The following is a 12,773-nucleotide window of genomic DNA, read 5'->3' as shown; positions in this document are numbered from 1 at the left end:
CAAGTTGGAGAAATTAGACTTAGGAAATTAAATAGAGCAATTGGGCTCGTGATTTAATTCCTACAGGTTAACGAATTAAAATAAGCTTTGGGTTTTTTGGTTTTAATTCTTGTAGCTAGTAAGTAAACTTTGGGCCCAAGGGAATTAAATCCAAAGGTCTAAAGTTAAGTCTAAGGAGCAATGGGCTTGAGGATAAAACCTAAACCCAAGTGCTAAACCAAGTGGTAGTCCCACATGGTTAAGAATCAATTTTCTCCTGAGATCCCAATAGTATAAATAGAGGTGCCAAAGAGAAGCAAAAACACAATGAATTGAGTGTGGAAACACATCAGACTTACAGAAGAATTGAAAAACTGTTTTCTCTCTTCTGAAAGTAATACACGGCAAAGGGAGATAATTACTCTCTAGGTCTTTGCTTCTAGTTTTCTCTAGCCTCTTGAGAAAATAGTGTGAACCCACACTCACAGTCATATTCAATCATCGAAGAGAAGATCTGACGGAAGAATTGAATCCTTTATTCTTGGAGAAATCCAAGAAGATGAAATTGTTCATTAAGATCCTTTTGAAGATCAACCACAAGTTCATCAAAAATGCGATTAACACGAAGAACACGAAGAATGAAAAAAACATGGAATGAGTATTTGACTCATACCATAAGTTTGCAAGTTTGTTGGAACAACAATTGCTCGGCCCTACATCATGGGAAAAACGATTGTGCGCTCCTTCGCCCCAATGCCTAGGAGACGCCGAAGCTACATGTAAGTAATATTACATATATGTTATTAGATCTAAGTATGTTTTATCTTGTTGGCAAAAGTTCTTGGGGATTGTATTTCTTTAATCCGCTGCATAAAAAGAAAAAGTTTCGATATTTATGCAAACGATCCCAACAGTTCAAAGTAGGTGGGAAGACAGCTAGAAATGGCTGACAACTTAAATGCTCCATAAAACATGGAGTTTGGTAGCCATAAAGACTTGACTATCCGAATGGCAGTCAAGATCGTCCGAACGGTCATTGCGTTGGTGGTCAGCACCGCACATTAAATTCTTGCAGGAATCCTGGGAAAGATGTCCACATTTTGCCACTTCAACACGTGAAGACATGGTTGTCCGAACGCCTAGTGCTGCCGTCCGAACGGCCAATTAGAAACTTTAACTAACTCAGCTGAAGGGCCTTCCCATTTTTGCCTATAAATAGAGCACTCATGCTGCTCATTTTAATCAAGGAAAACGGAGGACAGAAGCATGAAATTGAGAGAAAAATTCTAAGTGCTTGAGTGAAATTTTTCCTTCTGTGCTAGGAGAGGTTTTATGTTTGTGAGCTTAGTCTCTATACTCTCCTAGAGTTGTGCTGTAAATTATTTTCTGCAACTTGTGTGTAAACAGTCGATATATCTTGCAACTTGTAAGAAGTTCTGGCAAGGGAGGTCAATAGAAGAAGTACCAGAGGTTCTAGGAGAACTACCCACGGTAAAAGGCAAGAAGGGTCACTTGTCTAGACGGGTTTGTGTCAACTACAAAGGTTTTGTAAGTTTGAGCAACTTGTAATTTCTCCTTCTTCTATAGTAAATGATTTCCTGGGTCACCCCTCCCCCCTCCCCCTCCTCTAGGTGTAATTTGGAGTCTTTGTATTTACCTTCAAAGCATTCTAATCGATTAAACTTTGCCTAGTAACAATCGATTGGCCAGCTAGCAAAATGCCTAAAAATTTACGTTTTAGGGTTTTTTTGGGTGTTCTAACTTAGAGGTGTGACTAATAGTAAAGCCTTTTCGCAGGAGATTGTATTGGAGGATTTATGGACTATTACAAAGAGGACTTTTGCAACAAAGGTGACTGAAACTCACGTGAAATTTTTAATCAAAGTTTTATAACATGTCTATTTTTATTATTAAACGTCCATACTTTATACTCGCATGAAACATTTTGTATATTGTTGTGAACTCTGTTTTGTATATATGGGTGTTTGAAAAAGGAATGATGCATCGAGTGAGTCTTAAAAGTGTATGCATGTAAAATAAAATGATTAACTGCATCATATGACATGGCTTCCATTAGAAAAATCTGTGAAGTATATGGAGCATGTGCATACTATTATATGGACTTAACCCTATGGTCTAGAGTTTATCTTTATATTGTTTTCCTTTGATCAATTGGAAAGAGTGACTAGCGCAACCATGTACGGATAATGAACATAACTTGTGGCATTACCAATGGTGTAGGCCACACAAAGTTAGACTCGGTTGGGCCACTAGTGGTGGTTGGCTATTGTAGCTTACGATGTTGTACCAGTTGTCACCGAGATGCGTAAACCTCACCGTAAAAAGGTTAAAGGTACGAACATACCATATAGAGGAGTAACTATGACTTGTTCGATTACATATATTATTATTATTTTGTTATTATGCATCATCATGGCCTTGTTATTCTTTAAAAATAAAAAATAAAAAAGACCTTTTATGTAATGTTGCATGTGATCTCTACATCTTTTATAAATTGTTGTTCACCTTAATAACATTTTCCTTGTGTACTTTACTTGATAAGTCGTGGTTATACAGAATGATATGTTCCCACCTGTAAAATTTTCTTGTTTTACCGTGGATTGCCCTTTAAAGGGTGGAACTTAGAGTGCTCGACAGGAAGTTGATGACTTTGGCCGACCTTGCCAAGCTAGTATTTACGGTTGGGCCCTGGCTTGTCAGATTACTTGTGGTTCAAATATTAATAGAATTTGGGTAATAAGTTCATAGGTCATTTCTAGATGGGGGTACAATAGAGGAATGCTACAATGCATTCTACAAACCATCTCCCCACCATCTCTTCAGTTTAACATTTTGATTTTTTCAAAAAAAAAAACAAAAAGAAGAAGAAGAAAAAGGTTAAGAGAGAAGAGATGGTGAGGAGATGGCTTGTAGAATGCAAAAGGGAATATCCCAGATACAACGTGTTTTGTCATACCGAACAGAGGGACTGAATGTCTGCTGGCATTGGTGATCCTGACCATTAAACTTGGCTTGTAATATTTGAATGTTTTATTGTGATGTGATGTAGTGATGACTATTTTATTATTACAATTGACTTAATATATATTCCCCTATTAGCTCTTTGGTTAGAAGGTTCTAAATCCTTTGGAGCTTATTTACCGAAAGAATTTAGGATGCGAAAATAATATAAAGCAGAAATATAAATAAGATAGACAAGATTAAGGTGGTTCGGCAATATGCCTATATCCACACACTAAAGCCCTATAGGCTATACTTAGGGTTGGCAAAACGAATCTGCAGGCCGACCCGTTTACGACCTGCAGGTACCCGCGACCTGTTTAAGGTACACCCAAACATGACCCATTTAGTTAACGGGTCAGCCCCACCAGACACGATATGACACAGGAATTTTCACGGGTCACCCAACATGACCCATGAGACCCATTTAAAATAATGGGTCATGTCGAGTCAACACAACCCGTTTACCCGTTTATCTAAAAAAATGATTTGTTTTTGTTTTTAAATGAAATAATAATAGATTTAGCAATTATCTCTTGAAATTAAACTCCTAGCAGGCTAGCAACACCAAATCACTTAATAGTTATAAGTTAATAGGCTTAATTGTCTAATCAAATTACCAAAAAAAAAAAAAAAAAAAACTACATCATCATTACAAATTTACAAATACAAATTGGGTTCCCATTTTTGACATTTGTTGTCCACTCTTGAATAGTTGAATGATCCACAAATATGCTCATTTTAACATGCTCCAGATATACTTAAAATGTCACAGGAATTGGAACTATCCAATGTCAGAATATCCTCTTCTTTGTTATTCACCTTCATTAAAGCTTGTTCTATATCAAAAGATAAGAGAAATTAATGTCATTAAAGTAAGATAAAAAAATACAAGTAAATGAAAAAAAAAATTAAATATGCAAATAACTAATATTACCTTACTCTCCATATAACCAATCTCTAGTGCAAACTAATGTCTCAACAATATCAGGTTTGAGTAAACTCTTATACTGATCAATCACACGTCCACCAATACTAAAAGTGGATTCTGAAGCAACAGTAGAAATAGGAATACTCAAAATATCACGAGCCATGGCAACTACTTTAGGATAACGAAATTCATTTCCTTTCCAAAATGAAAGGATGTCAAACGTCGCATTCTTATCCACATACTTGGGTACATCTAAATAAAGTTCTAATTGAGTCTTTTGTGCATCAGAATCGACTCCATCAAATGCTAGAAATTCCTACATGAAAAGAGAAAATATAAACATAAAATTAGTAAGTGGTTATGAGTATATGTATAATATACTAAGTTAGTAAGTTACTAACAAGCTAAGAAACTTATGATATTATTCACATTTTCCCTATCTGAGTCTTCTTGTGGCCGAACAACTGTGGAGCTTGAAGTTGTAGGAGCACTATACTCCATAAAAAGTTTGGTTAACTTTTTATAAACATTCCCATACTCCTTAGAATCAACTCCATAAATCTTCGTATAGTAGTACTTTACAAGGTGAAGCTTGTAACGAGGATATAAGACAACTGCAATGGCCAACGCTACACTGAATTCTGACCAATATTTCTCAAATTTAGCAAATTTAGTGAGCATTTGATTTGCCATTAATCGCTTATATCCATCTTCACTCACAAGTTCTTGCTTCAAGTTCACATAAATCAATGCAACTACGGGAAAGTATAAATTGGCTGTGGGATATTTGGTACCAGAAAAGGCACATATAATACAATAAAAGCAACTTAAGAAACTACTGATATCAATCACCTTTTCCCATTCAAGTGAACTAGGACAAAACTTATAGTTTTTATTAGTCATCTCCAAATAAACAAAAGCACGCCTATAGTGAATAGCACTCTCAAGCATAAGATATGTCGAATTCTATCTGGTTGGCACATCTTGTCTTACCCCTTGTTCCTGTCCAATGACATTTGATTGACAGCCTGAAGAAAACTTTGTTTTCTCACTTCTGATCCTCTAAAATACTTAACACTATCTCGAATATTTTGGATAACATCAGTGATCTCTTTCAATCCATCTTGCATTATCAAATTAAAAATATGGGCACAACTACGCATATGAAACAACTCACCTTCACAAAGAAAGGCTTTCCTTATGTTTAATGTTTGTTTTAGTTAACACAAGTATCATTAGCAGAAGCATTATCGAATGTTATAAAGAAAACCTTTCTATCAATCCTCCACTCTTGTAGCAAAATATTTATCTTGTCAGCCAAAGATGCACCATTATGTGGTGGAGGCATAAATGAAAAGCTTAACACCCTTTTAGATAATACTCAATATTTGCTAACAAAATGTGCAATAAGGCAAATATATCCATCAGTTGTCAAAGAAGTCCACAAATCAGATGTAAAACTAATCCTCCCAAGACAAACATTTAACAAAGACTTAACCTTTTGTTTCTCCAACATATGCATCTTAACCAATTCAGTCTTAGCAGTATTTCTAGAGATTAATGGTACATTACTATGCAAGTATCTATGCATTTCTCTTACACCATCATATTCAACATATGAAAAAGGCAAGTCATGCTTAATAATAGTAGCAACCAACAATTCTTTATATCTTTTAGGACAAAATTTTGAGACACTTACTGACAGAGTTCCTTGACCTCTAGATAGGAGCAATTGCTGAATATTATGATCATTTTTCCCCCACAAACCTTCCTATACTTCTGTAGATTTCTAGTTCCATGTGAACTATTAGCTATATATTTATGATCACAAACTTGCATTTTGCCCATATCCTTGGGTCATTTGGATCTGTAGAAGAAAGTTCATCAAAATTGGTCCAAACTATTGAGGTCTTCTTACGCTTCTTCTTAACCCTTTTTTTCGTCATCGGATTCGTATAAATAGAAGGATATTCTATTGTATTTATTTCAACCACATCGTCATCGAATACAACCGAATCTTCATTAGTCACCTACACACATAATCGTTACTAAGTTAGTTAAAGATAAGTTCATGGCTTTAAGTAAGAATCAAACCAGATTTAGTAATGCTACCACAAAACTAGAATTAAGTAAGCATTAATTATTTGTCATTCATCAAACACATTGTTTGTTGTCATTAATTAAGTAAGCATTTCCGTTTGGTTGTTGACAGTTTAGAATAATAGCAAGTAGACCATTCATCAAATACATTGTAGGCATTTATTTATCAACAAAAACAGCAAATTTCAATTCTAACAAATATCCATTTCAAGAACAACAATCGGATTATATACATGTTTTTCTTAGAATCAGAGTCTAGAATAACAATTATAGATTTTTATTTATCAACAAACACAACAAATTTTCAATTCTAACAAATAGTCAAATGCTCATTTCAAGAACAGGGAGGGATATATACATGTTTTTCTTATAATCAGTCTATCAGAGTGGTTGATTCAATGATTCATGCATGCCAACACCCACACAGGCCACACCAACACACGGACACCATCTTATGTGCAAACAACAACCATTGCAATAACCGAACAGCCTACCAAGAAACCGCACAAAATCATAGCATGAGACTTGAGAGAGCAAGAGACTGAAGAGAGAGATACATATCAGATGCGACATCGGCAGAAGAGAGAGAGCGGCAGTGCGTAGGCGGCGCAGCAGAGAGAGGGGGAGAGCGGTAGCGATGTCGGCAGCGAGAGGAGAGCACAGAGAGAGAGAGAGAGTGGCAAGCGGGAGAGAGTGCGTCTATGAGAGGGAGAAACCGAGAAAGAGACTAAGAAAGGAAAATCAATGGAGAAAGAAGAGCGGCGGCGCAGTGTGAGGAGAGGGTGGAGTCTGGAGAGCTAGAGAGGAAAAAATCATAAACGTTTTTCCTTTAGGTTTAAAAAAAAAAAAGAAAAAAAAAGTAAATGTGTCTAGCAGGTCACCCATGGGTGACTCTTGACATGACCCGCCAGACACCCCATAAACGGATCGACCCATTTATGACCCAAACCCGTTTAAAGTAAACCCAAACCCGCTAATTTCTTGTCGTGTTTGTGTCAGGTTGTCGGGTCGTGTCGAAATTGCCAACCCTAGCTATACTTGGCTTTTATTGAATAATTTGATTGTACATAAGAGCTTCATTATATAGAAACTAAAGAGAGAGGAGCTCCTTGTATCTTAGCAATTTGGGACAAGAGGAAGAGGATGAGGCTTATATACAAGCCAATGACCAAAGTCTCTCCTCACTTGGGCAATGTGGGACAACCCACATATTATCTCTAACATTCCCTCTCAAACTCAAGTTGAAAACTTGTGAAATTTTGAGTTTGCTTCTTGATCGGTGACAGTGGAGACTGGAGGTGATGGCGCCAAAATTTGAAACATCGGCGGTTCTTGAACATCGGCAACATTTGGCCGGAATGGGCCAACTATAGGCCTTACATGAAAGACAACTATGAGCTAAAATGGGCATGGGCTTAAAATAATACCACAAATGCTGGGCCTAGGTTTTAAACGATACCACAAAGGCCAAAATACATGAGGCTAACTATGAGCCAAATAGAAAAGCCAATTATGGGCTAAAATTGGCATGGGTTTGAAACAATACCACAAATGCCAAATTACAAATAATGGGCCAACAGAGGGCCAAGAGAAATAAACTAGGCCAATCAAAGGGCCAAAATAATATGGGTAACTCGAGCCTCTTTTGGTGGGCAACTTGAGCCTCTTTTGTGGGCATCTTTGGCCTCTTTTGATTTTTTTTTTTTTTTTTTTTTGGGGATAAGACTCTAATCTCAGATTAGATACGCTGGGATAAGGATACCATAACCAAACAGAACCAAAATTGGAATTTAAACTAGAATATCTTATTCCTAACTTAGAATAAGAATATATAAATACTAAAACAAGGGTAAATAAAATCTCTAACCAAACATTTTGTCTTCTCAAAATCACAAAACAAATCCGTGGGATGAAGTCTGCAGCAGCACTGGGCAATTTCCGTGGCTGAACCGGCAGGATGGGATGGTGCTGGATCTGACCTGTGAATGGTTGCGACGAGTCAAGGATGAACGGAGGAACGACGCCGGCTGGCTGGCACGGCGGCCTGCTTGGCTGGCAGTGGATTCTTGCGGCGGCGCATCTAGGACGCGGTATGCGATGGCGAAGGTGGGGCGCCGCTGGTCTTAGCCGGCCAGTGGTTGGGCAGCTGAGAAAGGTGCCGGAGGAGGAGGATCGGGTCATGTCTTCTTCGGCATTTTTTTTTACCAACAATCTACGACAACGAAAATGAAAAACAAAACAAATATTATTGTCTCTCATATGGCTTTGCCGTATGATATTATGGGATGATCATAGCAAAATCATTAGAAAAATAAAGGAAGAGTGAGGAAGAAGCACAAGCCTTTCGAAAGAAGTAAGAGGAATGATGTTCTCTGTGACTTGCTCACACGAGTGAGCAGTGAGTAGGGAAGGTGCTCGACGAAATGACTCAGATAGATATGAGCAATGAGATGGATAACAATAACAGATCTGATCTAAAAGATGCAAAAGAAAATAACACAAATGCTATAGATTCCAAAAATTGATGCATTGGGAGAAAGGACTCAGAAGAAAATTACCCAGATAGCCTTGATCCTATCTGGGCTCTCAACGTTGCCTTTTCTTCTCTTACTGTCTGGGATAATAGTGAGGAAATTGGTCTACCTTCGGCCATGAGTTTCAACTAGGTGGAGCTCAAAAGGAGAAAGACAAGAGAAAGGGCAAAATAGCAAATAGCAAATGTCAAATGAAAAATAAAATAAAAAATTACAGGGAAATGAAAACAAAAGAAGTAAGAAATTACAACAGATTAAAAAATAATAAATAAACCAAATCTAATAATTGGCATTAGTTTTATTAACTCTGATACAATGAAAGAATGTGAAAAATAATATAAAGCAGAAATATAAATAAGAAAGACAAAATTAAGGTGATTCGATAATATGTCTATATCTACACACTAAAACCCTACATTTGGCTTTTATTGAATAATTTGATTATATATAAGCTTCATTATATAGAAATTAAAGGAAGAAGAGCTCCTTGTATCTTTGCAATGTGAGACAAGATGATGAGACTTTTATACAAGCCAATGGACAAAGACTCTTCTCACTTAGACAATGTGGGACAACCCACATATTATCTCTAACATTTACTCGGTAAATAGGTTGGAGGAGGTAGAGCCATTGCAGAAATTAATAGTGACAATAAATTCATTTTGACTTTAATTTTACGATGGATATTTTACAGAGGCGTCAAATGAAACTATAAAAGTCAAGAAGGTTCATGATTAATCAAAATAAATATTATAATGCAATTACAATTTTCTAGTAGAATAAGTAATTACATAATCATTCTTACATAAAAAAAAAAAAAAAAGGTAATTACCAAACTGGTGCACCCTAATGTATTTTAAGACATATATATATATATATATATATATATATGTGTGTGTGTGTGTGTGTGTGTGTGTACAGAATTTGTCACGAAGAACTCACAAAACAGGGGCAGTCTGATCATCTGTAAAACAACCTGGTTTCGAAGCAATTCATGTGGCTGTTTCCGAGGTCAAAAATTGAAAATTTCATACAAGAAGAAAATGGTTTATTTATTTACGTGAAGAATTCAAGTAGGTGGTGGCAAAGGACTCCTGCAACCACTGGGCTTGGCCTTGCAAACCAGCATCGCTCAAGGCATCCAAAGCCGAATGATAAAGCCTCCCATCTAATCGAGTTCCTTCAGATTTCATATCCCGTAAAAGCTTCACCAACTCATCAATCCGACTACTCCGGGAGAAAACTCCGACCATTATTCCGGCCATGGCCCTATCAATCACACCCCCATTGATCCTAAACTCATTGTAGTATCTCATACAAATTTCCAGCTCCCCTGCCTTACTATAAGCACTAATAACACTAGTGTAGCTAACCTTATCTGGTCCAACCTTTCTTCTCTTCATTTCCTTCCACAACTTCTCAACCTGCCTCAAATTCTTGGCCCTCCCATGCATTTCCATCAAGGAGTTGTAAATCCATACATTTGGTTGACACCCTTTTTCTTTCATCTTCGCCAGCACCCTCATTGCATCTCTAAGCCTCCCTGTTTTCCCATACATTACAATTATGCTAGAATACGCCACCACACATCTGTCAAACCCCTTTTGTTGCATCTCTGAGAACACCATCTCGGCCTTCCAATGAAGGCCCAGATTGCTGTAGGCGTTTATAATGGATGAGTAGGTTACCTGCCCTGCTTCACATCCCTGCAATATTAGCTCTTCATAGACATTGACAGAAGCCAGAAACCCCCTTTTCTTTGAGAAGCCATTGACAATTGCACAGAATATGCAATCAGAAATCCTGAGTCCTGAATCTTTCATTGCTTTAACAATCTCAAGAGTCTTCTCCAGTGGCCCTTCTTCCACATACATCAACACAAGTTTTAAGTACACCCCGGGATCTCTCACCATCTTTTTGCTTTTTGCTTCTTCGTACATCTCTTCTGCAACCTTTACTTCTCGCATGCCCGCAAAACAACATATCAAAGCAGAGTAAAGGGAAGAATCCTTGGAGATCCCTTTCTCTGTCATTTCCCTCATGTAATCAAGAGCTTCAAAAGCTCTTCCTGATTTGGCGAGTGACTCACAAAGAATCCCATAAATCCGAGTGCAAAAGGGTGATGAATAAAAATCTAGTTCATCCCTATTTTGAAGCTCATTGAACAGTTGAATCAATTTCTGAGAATCACCCAATTTGCCACAAGCTTCCATGATATGGCAATAACATTCAGAATCCGGAAAAACTCCGGCAGATTTCATTTTCCTAAATGCTACTATCGTGCTCCTATACATATGAAGCTTGTTATAGCCTCTCATTGCAGATCCAAAGGTCAACACAGTGCTGACTTCCCTATTAGATTTAAAATCTTCAAGAAAAGTCTCAACAATTTTGAATTTTCTTGCTCTAATGCAACTGCTAACCAATCTAGAACAAGTGGAGGCATCTGGGAACACATGATAATTCTTAAAATCCTTGAAAAGAAGTAAAATCGCATGCCATTTCTTTGAGCTTGACAAATACCTGATTACTTGCTTTAACGTCGATTTGTCGGGTCTAAATTCAGGCCGTTGTTTCAGTTTTTCATAGTAATCGAAAGCGAGTTCCTGGGTTTTGGGATCTCCAAATAACCGACGTAAAAGATCATTTAGATTGTCAGAATCTGGTACGGTGCATTGCTCGGAATCTGGAAAGTCTACGTTCAACTCGACGACGGGTAGGCTGCCGGAAGCCTCTTCTAATATGGGCGACGGGGAGCAGCCGAAGGAGTTGACCCGAAAATTTTGGAATTTTGAGCATGACACTGAGAGAATGGAGAGGATTTTGCATGCCGGGATGAGTGTTGATCCGTGGGAATTTGATCTGCAAGAGTTGATGCAAGCTAGAGGCCAGTCTGAGCAACTGGAAATGGCCATGTTGCGGATAAGGTTTGAGGGAGTGGGGGAGGAGATTACTATTGTGTCGCTTTATATATGATAATTAATATATATATATATATATATACACCTTATTATCTTATATCCCCCCACAACATTTTTTTGCGATGCACGGTATTGTGTCTGCCACTACAAAACTGACGCGTGGAACATTTTTGGATGAAAACATCCTAAAGCCCTGGAGTTTGCCACGTGAGTTTCATTTTTGCGTCGGTTATTGCTTGGATGAGAGAGATTATTGTTGGGGCCCACTGACAAAGATTTCCCTTAGGTTGAATTCAATTGGAGAAACTTATTTTAATTAATTCAGGTAATAAAATTGTAATGATAAAATTATCTTCGTTTTTTTTTTCTTTTTTTTTTTTATAGTAATGATAAAATTGGATGATTTTATTTTTTATTTTTTTAAAAAGTGTTTTTTTGCATGCTATTTGAAAAAAAAAATGTGTGCTTCTCATATACCAAAATGATACATAATAATTTTATAAATTAGATGAGAAGAAGTTCATTTAATTTAATTTGGAGTAAAACTTTATCCCATCTAAAATTATTTGTAAAATTACAAACGGAACCTATATATTGAAGTTGGAAGGTAATTTAGGAAGAAGAAAAAAAACAATATTGAATAAGAATAAGAACAAGCCTTAGTCGTCCGAGAATGACTCTAAAAATACATAAATCTTGTTAAAATTCAAAGTACTAAACTAAGAACATGTTTGAGATTACCTTAATGACTTTAAAAAATACTTTTAGTGCATAAAAAACTATGCCAAACAAAAATTGTAATATGTTTGGTAGAAAAATAAAAATCTAGTTTTTTTTAATAACGTTTTTGCTCTTGCAAAAATGCACTTTTATTTTTAAGCTTTTTCAACATGTTCTTCATCCACAAGTTGAACTTAATAGATATGAAAAACCAACTTTTGCCAAAAACTACAAAACACTAATTATTGCATAAAAAAATAATGTGAATCAAAAGAAGGATTATGCTAAAATATATATTGTTGAAGCAGTTTCCGGTATGGTGAACTTAAGGGAATTTAAGTCTTCATGCTATGCCATTCGTTGTTCACCTTTTTGTAAACCTGCAAAACTAAAGCACGCGTTAAGAGGATGCGCAGGGTGTTGGCCAGCGGTTCCTCCTCCGATGCTTAAGTCAGTATGTATATAAGCTTAGTATGCGTCTTCGTGGTCCCTCATACCTTCGGGGTGAGGCCTTTTATAGCTGAGCATGCAGAGGTGGTTATGATGGCCGGGCAGAGGATCCGGGAT

At 36.9% G+C, this 12,773-nt stretch overlaps 1 protein-coding gene across 3 annotated transcripts; it reads right to left on the bottom strand.

Annotated features, from left to right (window-relative positions):
• Positions 1-3,682: 3,682 nt before the first annotated feature.
• LOC132164354 (pentatricopeptide repeat-containing protein At5g13770, chloroplastic) lies at positions 3,683-11,520 on the bottom strand. 3 transcript variants are annotated; one of them, XR_009438371.1, is made up of 6 exons: positions 9,626-11,520; positions 8,590-8,693; positions 7,899-8,243; positions 5,631-5,961; positions 3,938-4,247; positions 3,683-3,839 (listed from the first exon to the last, which is right to left on the bottom strand). XR_009438371.1 is itself a non-coding variant. In XM_059574865.1 (2 exons), exons 1-2 carry the CDS (start codon positions 11,478-11,480, stop codon positions 8,233-8,235), a joined length of 1,866 nt encoding a protein of 621 aa, XP_059430848.1. In that variant the 5' UTR covers positions 11,481-11,520; the 3' UTR covers positions 7,779-8,232. The 3 variants fall into 3 exon arrangements, 1 of the variants encoding a protein (XP_059430848.1); XR_009438370.1 differs by lacking the exons at positions 3,683-3,839; positions 3,938-4,247; positions 5,631-5,961 and having other exon boundaries at positions 7,779-8,243; XM_059574865.1 differs by lacking the exons at positions 3,683-3,839; positions 3,938-4,247; positions 5,631-5,961; positions 8,590-8,693 and having other exon boundaries at positions 7,779-8,243.
• Between the last annotated feature and the right edge of the window lie 1,253 nt (positions 11,521-12,773).

Source organism: Corylus avellana, chromosome ca1 (genome assembly GCF_901000735.1).
Source record: "Corylus avellana chromosome ca1, CavTom2PMs-1.0".
NCBI lineage: Eukaryota > Viridiplantae > Streptophyta > Magnoliopsida > Fagales > Betulaceae > Corylus > Corylus avellana.
Note: the sequence above shows the minus strand (reverse complement) of the source record. Positions and strands in the feature narration are given on the sequence as shown.